Genomic DNA, 19,707 nt, shown 5'->3' with positions numbered 1-19,707 from the left:
TTACAAAAACATTTATTCCACTTCTTCTGGAGAAAATGACTGCTTCTGAAGGTGGACTGTATGGCACTATACCCTAGCAAAGTCCCTCCCCTCCTGGGAAACTCCTGTTTCCCAGTCTCTTCCCCCAGATCTCCAGATGCCTCCAAGCCAGGATTTGGCAACCCTCTGCCAGCTTTCACATGAGGTGCGGCAATTCCTGGACTTCTGATCTCCAGACTAAAGAGATCAGTTCCCCTGGAGAAAATGACTGGGGGGGGCGGGGCTGTATAGCATTATACCCTACTGAGATCCCTCCCCAAACATTGCCCTTTCCAGATGCCACCCACAAATCTCCAGGAATCCCCCAACCTGAAGCTGACAACCCTATTATTCCTGGTCCTACTGACATGGCAGCCATTTTCCCCATCCCTGCAGTGCCTATTGCCCCACCCTCCACTGAAGGGTTGTTTTAAAACCAGCAGCTAAATATCGTTATAATGTTATGACAATCTCTGTATAGGATCACCCAGCCTTAGTTGAGAAATACCTGGAGATTTGGGGGATCAGGGTGACTGAGAATGGTGGGGTTTGGGGAGGGGAAGGGCCTCAGCAGAATTTAATGCCACAAAATCTGTCCTCCAAAGGAGCCATTTTCTCCAGGGAAACTGCTCTTAGTTGGCTGGAGATCAACTGTAGTAGTGGGAGATCTCCAGGTGCCACCACCAGGCACTGTTTTATAATCAGGTTCTCTGAAGTCCCAGGTTCCTTTTTTAAAAAGTAAGTCTCTAACTCCTTCCGTTGCAGAGACATGAAAGAAGAAGGAATAAAAAGTGAAGAGGAGGAGATTGGATTTATACCCCACCCTTCACTCAGAGTGGTTTACAATCTCCTTTCCCTTCTCCTCCCCACAACAGACCCCCTGTTAAGTATGTGGGGCTGAGAGAGCTCTGAAAGAACTGCTCCTGAGGGAACAACTCTGCGAGGGCTGTGGCTGACCCAAAATCAGTCCAGCAGCTGCTTGTGGAGGAGTGGGGAATCAAACCCAGTTCTCCCAGATAAGGGTCCGCACACTCAGAGCCAGTTTGTTGTAGTGATTAAGAGCATTGGATTCTAATGTAGTCTACTTAGTAGATTTTCATTTAGTCTACAAACAAGAAATCTTTAGCTTGGATCCACAGCAACATCTTCAGAGACATCTTACCTCCACCTATCCCAGCAACCCACATTTCAATGGCTGTTTTATGATGTGGTGCCCCCGAACCATTCCAGGTGCACAAAAGTGCTTCAGTAGCTAGATCTATGCCCCTGAACTACTGTTCTTCATCTAAATAGGGGTTTTTTGCTGCATGAGATGTTTTGTTGCCAAAAAGGCATCTTTAGTCACCTATCATAGTCTTAGTGCCTAACTTGTTTGTTTGTGCATGTGCGTGCACACACATGTGCGCAGAGCTGTATACCTTAGCTTTCAAAGACCAAAGATCAGTACCAAGACAATTCTGAAAATGAGTTTTGAAATTCTTTTAACCCTTTTGTAATACTTTATGAATCAGCTGGTGAAGCTATGAGGAGAGCAGCGGAAATATTCATGGGGAAGTTGACAACAGGAAGCCCTGGCTTGTGGGTTTCTGCAGAGCTTAACTGAGTAGTCTGTTGATCGACTGACAGCCTATCCCACAATCTCTGGGCCTTTGGCTTAGCAGAGCTTACAGGTTTGTTTGGGAAGCTGAAAATTTGCCATGCAGATCAGCGTCTCCTCATTGTTTTTTTGGATCCATCCCATTGTTTTCTCTAGCCTATAAAACATGTTGGGTTCTTGAAGAAGCAGAGAACACCATGTGAGGAGGCCCAGAGGGCAGAAAGGAGGCAGCCAAGAACAAGATACTCAAGATCCACTGGCAAGATTTGTGTGCCAAAATGTCAGTGCTTAGCCCCATACTGATTCCTCCTGAAGTGAAGGAATACCTAACCAAGGGAGAACGCTTTATCAAGTGGGATGATGTGAGTATCATGGCTTTCACTGTAATAGTATGTTAATTTGGGTGTTCTTGAAGGAAAGAAAGAGAACTGACTGTTCTTCCAAAGTATGCGCATGAATGCATGCTTTCCTCAGTGGACAACATAGGCATATTTGTGTGTGTGTGTATATATACACACACACACATATATACTCCTGTGGCCAAACAATAATATATTTTTTAATAATCTTAATGATCACCCTTACAAACATGTATAACTAGAGCCAATGTAACATGTATGCATGTTACATGTATGTGGTAGGGTAGCAAGGGGGTGAAGCTGAGATAATGGAGTGCCTGAGCCAGCCTTGCAAGTTCATGTCTGAGGAAGAATTGATGCGTACATCCTTGATTGCCTGGTTCTCAAATTACATTTGTTCTCTTGTATATGTCCAAAGATGGTTAGAACTGCTTGTATGTACCAAAACTGTGTGAACCAGTTTTTTGTGTGCACAGACTCCTTTTTGTACATAGGGAAAGGTTGGAGTTACTAGAAACAATGTACCCAGTCCCTGCTTTGCATGCACACAAGGTAACTAGAGCATATTAAACATAATAATGTGTCATGTGACTGTGGAAAGCTACCATGATTCTACTCCCCAAAACAGAAAACTTGCCTTTGGTTCTGTGTGAGGCCCTCTAGGAAAGATGGTTGTGAAGCTGGAGCACGTGTGCAGAACTGTGGCAAGTGGGCAAGAGGGAGTAAACAATCAGATTATGAATGGCTTCCTTTTCTTATCTAGTGGTGTGCAGCTTCTTCATTTCTGGTAAGATGAAGATAAGAGCACACTGTGAACTCATGCAGTTCCACCATCTTTCTGCCTGATCTGTTCATATTGAACCAACTGCAGAGCACATTTAGGTCCATTCAGGTTTCTGGATATACAAAAGTACACAGCTTTTATGAGCTGTCTACAGAGGTATCATTTTTAAAGTACAGAATCCTAAACCTGAATCATATTCTGGTATTCTTGAAAGATACAAAACTGAAGTAGATCTCTTTAATATTGCACCCAGAATGAAATGAATACACCAGTGTGGTGTAGTGTTTAAGAGCAGCAGACTCTAATCTATAGAATTGGGTTGGATTTCTCACTCCTCTATATGAAGCCTGCTGGGAGACCTTGGGCCAACTCTCTCACAAGGTACCCACCTACCTCACAAGGTACCTGCTGTAGGGAAAGGAAGGGAAAGGCGATTGGAAGGGAAAGGTGAATGATAATTCTACATGAAGGGAGTGGTCATGTCCTGAGAACTGAAATATAATTTGTTCTTGTAAGAAATAATGAAAACATGATGTATTTGCCAATATTTTATGCTAACATCAATTTAAGTAAGGTAGAAGAAGAACATTGATGTTTTTTATACACCACTTTTCTCTGCCTAAAGGAGTTTAGACTCTTTTAGGCAGAGAAAAGCAGTGTATAAAAACCAACTCTTCTTCTTCTACCTTATTTAAATTGACGTTAGCACAAAATATTGGCAAATACATCATGCTCTCACTATTTCTTACTGGAACAAATTATATTTCAGTTCTCAGGACATGACCACTCCCTTCATGTAGAATTATCATTGAGTTCTGCTCTAACTGGAACTCAGTGTTGACACTGATGAAACAAATCAGACATTTTACAGAGCCCAGCACGGTTCCACAGGCTCAAGGTTACAATAAGTTTGGTAAACATTGATTGTTAACAGTCTATCTGGAAATGTGTTCATTCATAAACTGCCAGGAACCGCTTGAAAGTTTCATAGAATCATAGATTTGGAAGGGATCTCCAGGGTCATCTAGTCCAACCCCCTGCACAATGCAGGAAACACACAAACACCTCCCCCTAAATCCACAGGATCTTCTTTGCTGTCAGATGGCCATCTAGCCTCTGTTTGTGCTGCTTGATCTTACTTCCATACTTCAGTTCATGAACCACAAATCAGTCAAAATAATTCATCATGAACTTCAGTTCACGAGCTGGTTCTTGCCCATCCCTACTGGTGCATCAGCAGCTGTATTATGTCTTGCTGCACATGTGTAGAGATTTCCAAATAAACATGTGACAATGTGGTTCAGTGACACTGTTGATTCACCTACCTATTATATGGAATGTTCTAACTGTATTGAGAGATCTCTTTCCATCTCACTGAGATTAGACTTGGATTTTAGAAATCTCTGAAAATAAGTGAATTAGAAATCTAACAAAAGAGAAAGTCTTGTTTCACGACTCTGGGGGGTATTACCAATTGCTGCCACCACTCTGGGTTAAAGGTCCCCCTTGAGAAGGCCCAGAGTACCCTCTCAAGTCCTTCAGACTTCTTTTAGCTTAGGGCAAATAACAGGCATGAAGACCAGGCAGAGTGAACAACAGAGAAAAAAAAAGAGGTTTATTTAAAAGATCAATTCAGTGCAATATAAACAAACAAGGTGCATTAAACAGTAAAAGTGGTGAAGGGAAAATAAATGCCCTAATGCCTCTGGACTTACTGTCCCTAGACTGCCTCAGTCAGACCTGGGCCTAGTGACCCTTCCTCTAAGAGCAAGGGTCTCTTCCCTGCAGTAGCCCTCCCTCAGCTCTGCCTCCTAGGAAAAGAACCAAGGCTCCCCCCGCCCTCAGGCCTTTTAATGAAGCCCTCCTCTTTCTCTGATTGGTCCCAAAACATTACAGGGCTTCTGGGAGTTGTAGGCCCTTCCCACTACTAGCACTCAGGCTCTCCTGGGCCTACAGGCCTCTAAGGCACAGCCCAGATCATGGCACCTTGTCATTACAGCATTACTGCCATTTTGACAAAAGTCTGCACAATAGAACACAGCCTTTCAAATCATGCTGGATCTTTGCTGTAATTCTGCCTGATGGAAGAGCATGCATGTCTCAGTTCCTGTTGAAACCAGCACTAATTCTGATCTTCCAAGCAGTTTTGGAGAAGTAGCTGGAACTGCTGAAGTCACACGAGTGTGTTTTGTTTAGTATTAGAAAACACTCTTGACTAAGAAGGTCAGTCTAGATTAAACCAATACCTCTTTATGTAAAAGATTGATATCCTGCCTTTGAATGGCAGATTACAACATATTAAAACAAAATGAGAAAAATGACCAGGTGGTGCATGGCTCCTGGCTCATTGCCTCATGTTGGAGGTCATCATGACTCCACGAAAAAGTACAAGCTTTGCATGTAGAAGGCTTCAGTTTCAGTCCATGGCATCTCTAGTAAAAAGATCTCAGATGGACAGTGTTAGGAAAGACCTTTCTCTGCCTGAGATTTGAAGAGTTGCAGCTAATCCAAGACCAGAGTCTTGATTCAGTATAAATGAATGCCTTATATTCATGAGCTGAGTGGCATAAGAGAAATACTGACAACATGATATCAAAAACCCTTGCCTATTCTCTGGTGTTGCTGCTGTCCTTATTCACTGAGACCCACAGTGCCACCAGAAAAAATAGTCCCTCCAGGATATGTTCTGCCAAGTAGTACCAGTTTTGCTTCTACTGAGTGGAACTATTCAAAAGGAAAGCAAAAGAAGCAAAAGGATATTTCAGAAGACATTAATTATTTATTATTTCCCTCCTTGGGAGTTTTTTGAAATTATCATTTCACCTGAATTCTCAGTTTGAAGGGTTTTGATTGTTGACTTTAAACTGCACTACAAGTCTCTTGGGTGTAAACTGATGTTACCAGTTTTAGGATTAGTAGCCAAGTTTCTTTTCTTCTAAAAGAAACTATTTGGTGATTAGGGCTGCCAAGCCCCCGGTCTTGGCAGGGGTTCCCCCTCCTGGGAGGTTCCCAACCCATCAGCCCACATTGGACCGGCGGGGGGAACCTCCCGCTATGTCGCCGGCACGATGACATCACCCAGAAGTGATGTCGTCACGCTGGCAATGCTGCGCACATCTGCTCTAGGCATTTCCGGGAAAACTCTATGGTTTTCCCTGACACTCTAGCCATTTGGGAAAGAAAAACTCTATGGTACTTATTGTATCCCTGCCCGGACCAGGGGCTTGGCAGCTCTATTGGTAATACATGGGAAGATGATGGGGCAAATAAATTCATGGTCATCATAATGGCAGAAATTGAACATACCTTTCGTTTTTCAAGAAGAACATTCTTACAGTGAAAGAGATGGAGCAGAACAGTGGACAGAACCAGATTCCCCTCCCTGATCAGTTGCAGGAAAGTTTGTACTTTTTAATGAGAGACAGATTGCACTCCATAAATGTCTACAGACAGAAGTAGGCTCATAGATTTATAGGATGGGAAGAAATATTAAAGGCCATTCAGTCCAACTTGTGGATTAAGGGGAAGTTCATCTTCCTCTGATTTGCACTGATAAATGAAAGTTCATGATGCATTTTCCTTTCAGGACACCACAAATGCTTCTCCTGTAATTCTGCGGGTAGATCCAAAGGGTTTTTATCTATATTGGACCTTCCAGAGTAAGGTAAGTCTTATTGAAGACACTGACATCAAAGATGCCAGTCTCACAAGAACATCCATATATAAAGTTACCATATACTGAATTAGACTATCCCAATACTGCCTATATAACCAGCAGATGTTACATAATAAAGCCCTGACAACTCCTTTTTCCTGAAAAGAAGAAGCTTCTTTGGAGAGTGGTGAGGCATGGAAAGGGTTTTTAACTTTCACCCTACTGACTACTATTGTGCTCCAAATTGCTCTCCAGGCGGTTCTCCTTACTGAATGGTTCTAAGCTTGTTTTTGACTATATTTTGAATCCCACAGGGCAGCAAGTAGCTGGGTATGTGTAGAAAAATGGAACTGTGCCCTTCTCCACTTTTACTTCTGCTCAGAATTGCTCCCTTCACAAAGTTTTCCAAGTTCAGACTCACTTTGTTGGAGGCAGCAGGGACTGAATCTGGGGAATAGGGCGTGCAGTGCACATTGTCCTCTCCAAAGCCTGAATGTTATTAGTTATTCTGTGACAGATTGACATGTGCATTTGGGGAATTCTGGAGGGAAGCAATGAGTCAAATGAGATGTGGAACTGTGTCTGTATCTGTGTTTGTGTGAGCACTTTTGTCTCTCATGCAGTAACATTCTGAAATATTTTACTAGTTAATTTTTAAGGCCAGACTGAATAGACGTGTTGCTACTCATCCTTGGTTTCTATGTCAGCTATCCCATTATGTCCCTTTTCCTAGCCAAAATTGCAGAGCAATTCCAGGCCTTCCTTGATAAACCATCTGTCTAATATCCCTTTGGGTCCAGTTTCAGGCTAGGTTATAGGATAGAGACAGCATGGGTGTCCCTAGTAAGTGACCTATTGCAGTTCCACAGGGTCTGTAAGACCAGAGCTCTTCCACTAGGCTTTTCGCTGATATCTGGACATCTGGCTCAACCTGCCCCTCCTGCTGCATATTGACTGGACCTGCCATTACTGCTTGCTGTCTGGAACGTCTGTACTATTAATTACTATCAGCAGTTTTGAGCAGAGCTAAGCAATATAATCAAGAGCCCTGTGACGGAACAGGCACCTGCCCTAAGTCCTTGCAGCTGTGCAGCCATCTGAAGCTTGCAAGTCCCACTGCCACCCTACCCCACCCCCTGGTGGGTGTAACCTTTCCTTTCTTGGTAACGTGCAGAGCAGGGGAGACTAAATGGTCAGAGCACAACTCCAGTAGTAAATTCCAAAAATATAAGGATTCATTCAAACTATATACATTATAAAGAGGGAACACATATATTGATTGAGCAAGGCACACTACAAGGGAAAGCTTATACTGGGGACCAACAGGGCACAAATAAACCAGAAGAAAAACGCAGTCCTCTACCCCAGGGTTTCCCAAACTTTTCTTTCCTGTGGCCCGGTTATTTTTACACTTCTCCTTCATGGCCCACTAAAATTTGGGGGTGGAGCCAGGAGACAGGAATTATGTCATTTGCTGTGGTGTCAAGGACCAAGTAATTTCACTTTTGAGGCACACTGAACCAAAACTCCACTTTTTCCTGTGATGTCACTTCCAGGGCACTCCTTTAAACCTGCCTCTTCTTCGGAAGTAAATTCATTTTAGGAAAAATCTCTCTGAAACTCATGCTGAGCCAAAATGGGGGTGGAAAGTGGGTGGTCCTCTCTTTTCACCCCCACACCTGCATGTACCTATCTTTTTGTGTATTCTTCTCCAGCTTGCAAGCACTCTTAATGCCCATGTTCAATTGCCTGCACCACCTACACATCCCTTCCTCAGCAGCACTGGCCGGTGTATGCAGTTGGGAGTGCTGTTGCCATTGCCATCAGGAATGCCAGCACTGTGTACCACCCACACTGGGCCCTGGCAGTTGCTGTACCTCAAAATATGCTGACACATTTAGTAGGCCCTTCCTTCAGCTGCTACTACTGGAACCCTGCCTCAAGCTACAATCAAGCTTGCTTGGTTTCAAGAAAATCTTTCGACAACTATTTTTCATACTTTTCTTTGGTTGAAACACTGGGAAATTGCTGTGAAGCAGAGAATTGTACTGCAATTAATGAATTAATTTTAAGTTATATGAAGTTCATACAAGCTTTTCTGCAGTTATCCCAAAAAGGATATTTATGAGGGGCTTGCAGCTTTTTACTGGCTGTGTTTCCCATGCCTTTAAAAGCAACCTGTTGTGCAGATACTTAGCCATGGAACTACTTTCATCCTTTTAAATATCTACAGGAGGAGTTTAATTTTGGTGTCAGACAGCTGTTAAAAGCAGGACCAGTAAAATGGTGCCAAGTTCATAGTACCATCTCTTCCAGTGCTGTTGAGATATACTGCAGTAATCTCCAATAATCTCTTTCTGCTCCACACCTCTTACTCTCACACACTCACACAGAAATCTCATAGAAGGCCACCTGGCTACAACTGGGGGTGCCAACTTTTCATTGGCAGAGCTCCTATGTCTGCAACAACAGTATGATGAACAGAAAAGTTTCATCCAGCAAAAATGGAAGGAAAAAAAGAAAGAGAAAGAATGAAATGGAAGGAAAAGAAAGACATGGAAAGAAAGAACATAAACATAAGAGGAGCCATGATGGATCAGGCCAGTGAACTATCCAGTCCAAAATTCCCTCATACAATGCCCCAAAAGCACCAGAATGTCCACCAGTGGGGCCAGGGCACTAGAAGCCCTCCCACTGTTGCTTCCCCTCCCCCCCATCTCACCAGCACCAAGAATACAGACAGAGCATTTTTTGCAGCGAAAGAAAAAAAGAGTGGGGGGGGGGGCAAAGAAAAAAAAAACCTTCCTCACCATCAGATGACCCCAGCAAGCAAAAAATCTGCCCAGAGGTCATTTGGTAAAAAAAAAAAACAGCTACTGGAATGCCCACTCCCCACCCCTCCCAGCTGAAAAAAACACACACACCCTTCTTTGCTGCTCAGGCTTCCCGGGGAAATCTCCCCAAAAGAACATGCTGCAAGGCACATGAAAGCTCATACCTTGAAGAACACTTCATGGGTCTAAAGTGCCAGTGAATGCTAGCTTTTCTCTCAAACACTGGGAGCGGAGGAAAAGGAAGGAGAGGCAGCGCAGCTCCTCTCTGCACAACACAGAGATGGGGCAGGGCTAGCTTTGCTGGAGGCAGGGCTAGCTTTGGCTTTTCTTGTGGCCCGGTAGTGAGGCTTCTGTTGCCCAGTAACAGGTAATGACCCTGCAAATGGGAAACACTGCTCTCCCCCTATACATTTCCCTAACTATGGGAGGTTGCCGTGCAGAACAGATCTTTTCTCCACTAGGCCTCCAGCTCTCCTTCACCTCTCTCTCCCTCTAGAGAGGACAGGGAAACTTCCAGTCTACCCCAGATTGGTTGCAGCTGAATGCCTTGGGTGTTCCAGCTCTGACTTGCAGGGGTTTCCACCTCTGTGGCCTGTTCACTCTGCACAGCCCTTCCACAGCACTCTCTCCCACTCTCCAGTAGAACAAAGACTGTCTGCTTCTTGGTTGGATAGGAGTCTATATAGAGGTTGCCCCGCCCCTTGGGGAAGTTCCCCTTTTTCCCCGCACTTTTTAGGCCCGTGTAAAACTAAAACTACAAACAGGAGCCATTTTAAAACCAGCCAGCTGCCAGCACTTTAACCATTTTGTCACAAGCCCCGTGGCGCAGAGTGGTAAAGCTGCAGTACTGCAGTCTGAACTCTGCTCATGACCTGAGTTCGATCCTGGCAGAAGCTGGTTTCAGGTAGCTGGCTCAGGTTGACTCAGCCTTCCATCCTTCCAAGGTCGGTAAAATGAGTACCCAGCTTGCTGGGGGGAAAGTGTAGATGACTGGGGAAGGCAATGGCAAACCAGCCCGTAAAAAGTCTGCCGTGAAAACGTGAAATCAACATCACCCCAGAGTCGGAAACAACTGGTGCTTGCACAGGGGACTACCTTTTAAGCAATATAATCACATATTGTGTCAACTAATTGTACTTTTATTTGTTGGCTTTAGAATTTTAATTGAACTAATGTATAGGTTTTGATGTTGTTACCTACTCTGAACCTGCCTTGGTGGAAGAGGCAGGATATAAATCCCATAAATAGGGCTGAGCAGGAATGTACAGGAATGCAGTTCTGGCTGGCTTGGCATCAGGGGGTGTGGCCTAATAGCCAAATGAATTCTTGCTGGGCTTTTTCTACAAAAAACCCTATGTGAAACAATGGTGATGTCAGGGGTGTGTGGCCTAATATGCAAATGAGTTCCTGCTGAGCCTTTTCTACCAAAAATAAAATAAAATAATTATAATTATCGGCAGCCTTGGACACAGTGAACCATGCCACCATGTTGAAATGTTTGGAGGTAGAAGTAGGGATTAAAGGACGTGTTTTGGATTGATTGCAGTCATTCATTATGAGCAGGATGGGTAAACAAGCTGAAACTGAATCCTGACAAGATGGAAGTAATCTTGACTAGGAAGGCCAAGGCCCTGAAGAATATGGGGCCTCTTGCTTTTGAGGTCACCTAATTGCCTCTCACTGATTTGGTTAAGACTGTAGGAGTGACCCTGTTTTCTGCTCTACTGCTGGATGCAGCCTCAAAAAGGTTATTCTATCAACATCAGTTAAGCTTAGAAGATGGCCCTCGACCTTGACTTAGCTGACTTAGTCATACAGATCCGTGCTATGGTTACCTTGAGGCTACACTACTGTAATGTGTAGGGATGGGCATGAATTGCAATTCATGATGAATTTTGGCTGTTTTGTGGTTCATGAAGTGAAGTTCATTGCAGGTCAACTGACACAAACTTTCCATGAACTTTCAAGCTGCTTGTGGATGTTGGTGCCGGTTTGTGAACAGATACATTTCCAAACAGATGGTCTTATCTCAATCTAAATGTTTACCAAATTTCATGCAACAACTTGGAGGACACAGAGACAAGTATCCAGAGGAAGTCTCTTGCAACTTTGATATCTCTAGTTTACTCAGGATCTGTTCTGTATACTCCTATATGAACTCCTGTCAAAATGACAGGTGATCATTTTGGCAGGTACAGGTTCAGGAGGTTTATGAGTGTATGGAACAGATCCTGTGCAAGCTGGAAATACCAAACTTGCAGGAGACTTTTCCTGGATGCTTCTTTACATGCCCTCCAAGTTTGGTGTCTCTAGCTTGCACAGGACGACCACCTGTGATTTTGACAGGCACAGGTTCAAGTGGTTCAGGAGTGTATAGAATAGATCCAGTGCAATCTAGAGACAACAAACTCACAGGGGATCTTTGGCTGTCTCACCTTTACCTGCTCGCCAAGTTTGATGAGGATTGGGCTTATGGGGTCTAAGTTATCTTACCATCCTCAAAGAAAGTGCCCTGGAAAGTGTTTCCTGGGGAAATGACTTCTTTGCTGAACACTTATGGTGCCCCATAGGGGTTTCAAGGCAAGAGACAGAGGTGGTTTGCCACTGCTTGCTTCTGTATGGCAACCATGCAGTGGTGTACCTAGCTTATTTGGCACCTTGGGAGGATAATTTTTAATACCCCCCTCTATTTCTATTTGCCATCGAGTCACAGCTGACTTATGGCAACCCCATAGGGGTTTTCAAGAGGTGTTTGGAGAAGGCACTCAGTATGAATCTGGATGAATCAAAGTAGAAGTAGTGAACAGGCAAGAGGAAAAATCTTCTCTCCCTGTTCACAGAGTTGAAAAGAGAAAGAGCCACAGTGAGAAAGAGCTGCCAGGATTGCAGTAGGAGGTTTTCCTTGTTTAGTTCTGCTTTCCAGTTCACTCAAAGATTGTGGTTGAGGCTTGCTTCCTCCTCTTCATGAAAATACTAACTGAAGCCAGAGAATAACAAATTGAGAAGTTTACATTAGTAATTATACCAATTAGGAGCCCTGGAAATTTGGTCGGATTTTACTTGATCCCATGCTAGATTAAAATAATGTTCTTGGGTTCCAGTTGGAACAAAAAACCACAGAGAATTGCTTTGCACTAATGACACGTGAAGCTCATCTGGGACAACCACTGCATGTGTTTCCCTGGCAAAATAGCCTAATACTGAGCAACAGTATACCAGCTGCCTGTGGAGCAGATGGCTTGTGTTTCTTTGCTAAGCCAATGTAATGGTTTCACTAAACATACCTTTCTGAGATATGTCTATATTCCAGCAGTAGGGTTTATAGCACTTCACAGCTGTTTTGGCAGCACTGAAGCCAGCTGCCAGTTTTTGTTTTCATCTAAAAGCACCCAGGAGCTGCTAGGCCTGAACAGAACAGGTAAGAATTCCAAACACTTTCTGTAAACAAATAGTCCCTAGTTAGACCTCAGTTTGGAAATGTCAGCTAGTTCAAAATGCATCAGCTATAGTGCGAGCAAATGTAACTTATGTGGGGAATCACATTTTGCTAGTCTTAAAAGCTTTACACTGGCTGGCTATTTGCTTCAAGGCATAACTCAAAGTGCCAGTCTCTTCAGCCTAGAAAGCTCCACATGGACTAGGATCAAGATACCTAAAGAACTGCCTTCTGCTGCCCAACAAATGAGATCTTCATTAGAGGCCTCAACATCATCTCGTCTTCTGTCATGGAATCTTGGTTTTCCCTGCAACTAGACCAAGCTTGTTTTATGAAACTGGTGTATCAGTTGTCTGTTTGTACCCACAGAAAAACTTAGCTTGGCCCATCCTTATCAAGGTATGAAGAGAAGATGGGCAGCCTCCTGTCTCAATCTGACTTACTCTGTCAAGCTATATTCCCAAGATTTCCCTGACATCCAGAGTAATTGGAATAGAAGGTCAAGGAAAGTCCAGAGTATTTATTTAAAAGAAGAATATTTTACGAGACAAAGAGACTTTAATTTCCAGAGATCTACATATTTCTAAAATATTCAGGTGGTGGAAGTGGTAAAATAAATTTTACTTGGGTTTCTGTATGGTAGAAGTAATGTTACTGGGGACCAAGATCAAGAAAATTTATGCCATAGTATTCTCTATTACTATGTATGGGTGTGTATGGATGATGAAGAAAGCTGACAGGAAGAAAGGGGGTTAATCTGAAATGTGGTGTTGGAGGAGTGTATTAGAGATACGATGGGCCACCAAAAAGACAAATAAATGTGTTCTAGATCAAATCAAGCCTGAACTCTCCCTGGAAGTTAAAATGACTGTTATTGTACTTTGTTCACATTATGAGAAGACAAGACTCACTGAAAAAGACAGTGATGCTGGGGAAAGTTGAAGGCAGCAGGAAAAGAGGAAAACCCAACATGAGATGGATTGACTCAATAAATGAAACCATGACCTTCAGTCTGCAAGACCTGAGCAAGGCTGTTAATGATAAGATGTTCTAAAGGTCATTAATTTATAGGGTTGCCATAAGTCAGGTGCAACTTGATGGCATTTAACATAGACATAGTGGAATAAGGCCACAGTGGTCAACCCTGCATTACAACCTAGCAGGAAATTGAAACTACCCAGGTAATTCCTCATATCCTAAGTAGTGGTGCCCATTGTGCCATGCAGAAATGGTACCGGGTGCAAATTGAAAGGATGAAGAGGCAAAAATGGAGTCTCTCTCTTTGAAAATATAAAAACCCAGAGTTCATCAGAACCCTTTTCAAGGCTGTACTGACAACACAAGTCACCATAAGGCTGTGAGTAGGAGAAGAATGTGGTAGACCTCACATTCACAAAGCTGGAGATGATATATTATGTATTGTCAAAGGAGATGATAGTTATTTGTGAGAAGAGTTAGAAGTCAGGTGCCTCATTTGACTGGGAAATGCAGTAATGTTGGATTAGAATATTAAGCAAAATAAGCAAATGTGAAGGCAGAATAATGGCTTGTTTACCATCATTTACTTAAATTCCTAGGAGAGGAGAATTTTTCTGCTTTCAGAGAGTATGTGAGCAAATTGAGAGTTTATATGCAAAGTAACAAAAATGCCAGTTCTCACATAAATTTGTTGATGGATGACTTTTTGAGGTTATGCCATGAATATTATGCATAAAAATTACACAAGAAGGAGGTATCCAGACAGCTGTTCAAAAGATTATCTCGTAAGCAGGATCCTTGTTGGATTCTCTAAATAGGTTCCTTATTTGACCCTTTTGAGAATATGTACGAAAGTTAAAGAATAATGCACTCAGAATTTTTAAAAAATGTGTCCATGTGTCTGTCCCATGAGATCTTTTGAAAATCATTATTTGGCATACCCAGTTCAAACTCACTCCATTGATCAGGCATTTTGAGTGGAGAAGTGGGGAGGGGGTGGTTTGCCAGTTTTTAACCAATTCCTGTATCAGTCTTGACAGCAGTTATATCTGCAGAAATCAGCCAATGATAGCATTTCAATCCATGCCATGAAACCTTTGCCCATTGAACTGGGCATGCTGTTAAAGGTATAGTAGGAGGGCAGGCAATTTTCCCTGGGCAATTGTCATAACTAGGGGAGGGTATGCAAGAATGGTGATTTCCTCCCCCCCCCCCCACACACACACCAGCTGCTTATTTGTTCTACCTGAGGGTTCCAGATGAATATGTGCAAGGGTAAGTCACGAGGTGGGAGATTTGGAAGGAAGGAATGGCCACTGAGGAAGGGGTTAAATAGGTATACTCACTGGTCACTGCTGCCCTCTGCTGTGCTCCAGACTGCCTCCTACCAGTGAAGAAACAGTATAAGTACCTCCTGTTTATGAGAAATGGCACTGGCTGCAATTCCATATCGGGACCCAGCTCAAAATGCGGGTTCTTAACCTTTCAAACATTTCCTGTGGTGTGCTGAAAACTGTCCAGAGCTTCCAGAGTGGGTGTGGAGACTTTGGGGACAAAATTCAGGGGGGCAGGTCAGTTTGATGGCCTTTGAATAAGGCTGCTCATTCAGCACTGGGAAATTTTTGGATATTTGGGGGTGGAGCCTGGAGAGAGACTTCAGTGAGGTATAATTCATAGAGTCCCAAGCCAGCATTTTTTCTGGGGGAACTTATTTTTGTAGTCTGGAGATCCATTATATTTTGTGGAGGTCTTCAGGCCTCATATAGAGGTTGGCAATCTGGCCTGTGAAGCTGGACTAACACCGCATTCAGTGAATGCCTTTAAATTTATTTTGCTTTTAGTACAGTTTTGTGAAGCAGGCAGTAGAAATGCAGGGAAGGCAGAGGAAAGTAAACAACAGCAGATCTATCTACTGGCTGAGTCTTTCTGCAGACTTTACTAGAGCAAGGCTGAAGCAACCCTTGCCTCTAATGCAGGGGTGGCCAGTGGTAGCTCTCCAGATGTTTTTTGCCTACAACTCCCATCAGCCCCAGCCATTGACCATGCTGGCTGGGGCTGATGGGAGTTGTAGGCAAAAAACATCTGGAGAGCTACCATTGGCCACCCCTGCTCTAATGAGATGCTGTTAAGCCCACTGACCAAGTCCACATAGGTGAAAGACAAGATCATCAGGCATCATTAATGGCTGCTATAACAGTAATTGCCAGGCTGTAGCTTAGAGTAAAGCTGTTGCTGAAGCAGAGAAATAATGAGATCCGCACACATTACTGGTATGAAACGAGGTTTACTTTTGGTACCAAGAGCAGAACTTAGTTGGCCATGGCCCCCCAAAATGACTAAGTTAAAATCATTCTACATACAGACCATTTTATTCACACAGGCACACAGGCTTATCTGATTCAACATTCCCCACCTCCTTGTAACTCTTTCTAGTACTTTTCCATTCCTCCTGTCTCCATTCTTTATCAGCTCCAGCAAGAAGCTTCTCTGAGGCCCCTGTGTTATCTAATACACATCCAGAGGCCTCAATGAGGTCACTGTCTCTTATCTAATATAACACCCACTTGGGGCTATCTGTGCTTCTAACGAAGATAGCCCCAGGTGGGTTCTGAAGGCAGAAGCATGCTTTTATTCATTATCATAGGGGTATTCGTTAATTATTCAGGGGTCCCCCTTCATTCCCCCCTTTCAGTCTTCTGAAACCTTATTTAAGTCTGAAGGAGACTGACCATCATCATTACCAAACAAATTAATTCTGTATGACTACTCAGGAAGGGCAGCTAGGTGACAATTTGGTTTAGACATTCCCAAGAAAGACTGAAATGACACTGCAATGGGGTAATGAAATAGTATATTGACAGAGATGGGGTAAAGATGGGTCACAGGAGGAGGAGAGACAGTGATGGGAGTATCCATTCACACTGGCACATCCCAGTATCTTTCCATCTAGAGAAGATGTCTTTCCACAGGCAAGAGGTTCACCAAATAGCTGAGCAGGAAGATTGATATGCACAGTTCATAGATGGAACATAACTATAAATGACATTAAGAGAGCATATACATTTGAGGAATGCAGAACATTATTAAAGTCCAGATTTCTAATAAAGACCAAGAGTTTTCAGGAATTCTGCCTAGTGAATTACCAACAAATCTAGAAAGGGTATTTCTATGGGAAACACGACACTGAGAATAACTGGGTCACTGGTAAAATAAAGTATTAGTTTCTGAAGACTTAAGAGAGAAGTTGCACAGTGAGAGGGTAGTTTTACCCAAGGAAGGGTACAGATGTTCTTCTGTAACACATGCTATAACTTTAAATGAAAAGAGGTCTTGTAGAAACCAAAATCTGTGAGGTAGAATTTTAAAACACTGTTCTTTTCAGAAAATAAAATTCAGTACCAACAACAAAAGGAATTTTCAGATTTAAAGGAATGAAAAATTGGGAAGCAGTGCAAAGTAAGATAGAAAACTGTGTTAGATGTAGCACTTGAGACCATATGCTTCTGGTATGAGATGTACTTAACAAAAATCACAAGAGAAATAACATTTCCAAAAGGTTTGATTATGTATTCCTTTTGCACAAGAGATAAAGATGTTCCATATAAACCCAAAATTGCAAATATAAACTTTTAACCCATTGTCTCAGATTAAAAAAAAATAACAAAAAATCTTCTGTTAGGTGCACCATTTCTTTAAAACAAAGGAGATCACAAGCTGATTATCTTACAAGTATTCCCCTTAAAATTAAAGCTACAAAATCTTAAGTACAAGGGAAACTGATAATGGCCACTGGAAACAATATTTTCAGACTTAAAAGGTAAAGCAAAAAAAAAAAAAATCAGAGGAAAACCTTCTAATCTAGGAGAACTCTTAGCCTCAGGACAGTTTACAGGCAGGGCCTTTTCTCTAGCAGAGGATTAGCTGTAAGTGGAACTTTGGGATGTCAGCTCCAGGCTGGAGATTTCTGAATATTTGTATTAAATTTGAAGATTACAAAATGTGCAGTCCATTTTCTTGGACACTTTCTCTCCCAGAGGAATTGGTATTAATGTTCTGGGCATTACATTATATTTTTGGGAGTGATCTCCAGGTTCCACCTGGAGACTGGCACCCTTGCAAAACACAGTAGTGCTTTGAGCAAGCCAAGCAGCTTTCAAACTGGCTTGCTTCTTTCAACATATGCACATCTTTCCTTCCAGATATCTTCCTGACTGGGAGTGGTCTTCTAGAACTACTCATTTTGTTTATGGAGACATTCTTGCATAATTTCAGAAGTTTGAATTTGTATCTTTAGACCCAAAATCAGGAGAAGATGAGAATTCAGAAAAATATCTCAATTGTGCCTCCCCCTTAGCTACCATGGGGCATATATATAAAAGATCCTTCTCTCTCTAAGTCTGGGAGAGAGAAAATTGGTTTAACAAAAGATAGAAAGAGAAGATAATAAACCTTGCTGGACAGTTAATCCCAGTATTCTCTTATCTGATCTTGATAAATTTTCCAGGATACAGGGTTTTTTTCTCAGGTTAAGCAACTTTTAAACACAAGATGGGGAAGGTAATGGGATATCTGCCTGGTGTGGGGGGGCCCTCAGATTTTACACTTCTTATTTCTACAAATAAGACTAAATTTGGCTGTCTTTTCTTTCCTAAAACAGCTAAAGAGGGTCTGCAAAAGTTTTCCTAGCCAAAATCCAGTGAAAGTTGCTAGGACAAAAGTTCCTTGCAAAAGAGAAAACTTTGACTCTTTCCAAAGATATTGGCAATTTACTTCTCTTAAGAAGATTGGATGAGCTTTGTTTCAGAGACAAGATTTTCTTTCTGATTATGAGAGGAGAAAATTCAAGCTCTGGGTGTTTCCTTATTTGCATGTGAAAAAGGTGGTACCTGGAGTTTTCCATCAGCTTAGTCACATAGTTAAGATTTTCAAATGACCACATTTCTTCTTCCCTGGCTAGTTATGGATCTGATTTATAAAAGAAGACAAGTCTTTTTCTCTAAAGGCACCTGGTTGCTTGTACTTTAAGAGGAGAGACTTGAGGTGAAAATTTTCTTTCCTTCTTAATGTCTCAGGGCACTGCATTCTAAAAAAAATTATTATTCCTTTTGCCCTTTTCTGATTCTGTTAAAGATTTCAGATTGAGTAAGGGGAAGAGGATTAGCATTCCTTCCCTAATTGGGGAAGGGCAGGAGGACTGCAAATTTGCAATCTTTAACTTCTCTAGGCCAGGCTCCAATTTGGGCTGATCTTAGGCATTCTCTGTACATGCTCAGAGGCCTTTCTTTGAGCCTGAAATGTATAAAACTGAAGCAGTAAATATTTAACAAAACTAGTTTAATCTCTCTTTCTCAGAGGTATTTGGTTCTGGCATTTTAAAAGTGAAAATAGGGGTACAACTCTCTGAATCTCTCTTTAAGTCATGACAATAAATTGTATTTGTTTAATTTGCATCCTGGCTGCATTTTAAAAGAGCTGAACCTAAGTTCTTTTGGGCTAACTGTAATACAGTAGCCATGCACCAACTGAATTTTAGTGCTGAGATAGCTGAATAGCCTTAATTGGCTACACCACGAGGGTCTGGGAGGCATGAAAATAACATCATGAGTGCATTTCTTAGCCGAGCCTAACCGAGACTAGAGTCTATTATGCTTAACAGCCTCCTTATGTGATTCCATTTGAGGAAACCCTTGGATTCCATCTGGACATTTGGACTCTGTATGATAATATCTAGCTCTCTGAATTTATACCCAGTTAGCTAGTTATATTGAACAACGTTGCTATTTTGTATGGCTTACTAAAAACAATGCTTTCATGCCTATTTTGTAAAATAAGCTTTCTTTAAGTTTATTTTTTTTTTGGTTATTTACTTTCAGGGCCACTACAGTCCGAGCCAAACTTACCCACTAGGCTTTGGAAGTGCCTCCTACCAATTTGTGAAAACTGACTTGAGGAACCCCTTGCTGCAGTGGTGTGGCTTGGTTTTCTCTAGAGTATTCTTAATAGGCAGAGGCTTGACTGGGGCCTCTGTGCTAAAGGATTTATCCAG

At 42.4% G+C, this 19,707-nt stretch overlaps 1 protein-coding gene across 1 annotated transcript in view; it reads left to right on the top strand.

Moving 5' to 3' along the window:
- The first annotated feature begins 1,644 nt into the window (after window positions 1–1,644).
- The window catches only part of PLCB2 (phospholipase C beta 2), a 95,857-nt gene continuing 77,794 nt past the window's right edge, over window positions 1,645–19,707 (top strand). The window contains exons 1-2 of the mRNA XM_060261344.1: window positions 1,645–1,977; window positions 6,345–6,422. Of these exons, the coding sequence (XP_060117327.1) occupies window positions 1,894–1,977; window positions 6,345–6,422 (162 nt within the window). The 5' untranslated portion in view covers window positions 1,645–1,893. The remainder of the gene's footprint in view (window positions 1,978–6,344; window positions 6,423–19,707) is intronic.

Source organism: Heteronotia binoei, chromosome 21 (assembly GCF_032191835.1).
Source record: "Heteronotia binoei isolate CCM8104 ecotype False Entrance Well chromosome 21, APGP_CSIRO_Hbin_v1, whole genome shotgun sequence".
NCBI classification, from domain to species: domain Eukaryota; kingdom Metazoa; phylum Chordata; class Lepidosauria; order Squamata; family Gekkonidae; genus Heteronotia; species Heteronotia binoei.
The sequence above is the reverse complement of the archived record's forward strand: the minus strand, read 5'-3'. Positions and strand labels throughout refer to the sequence as shown.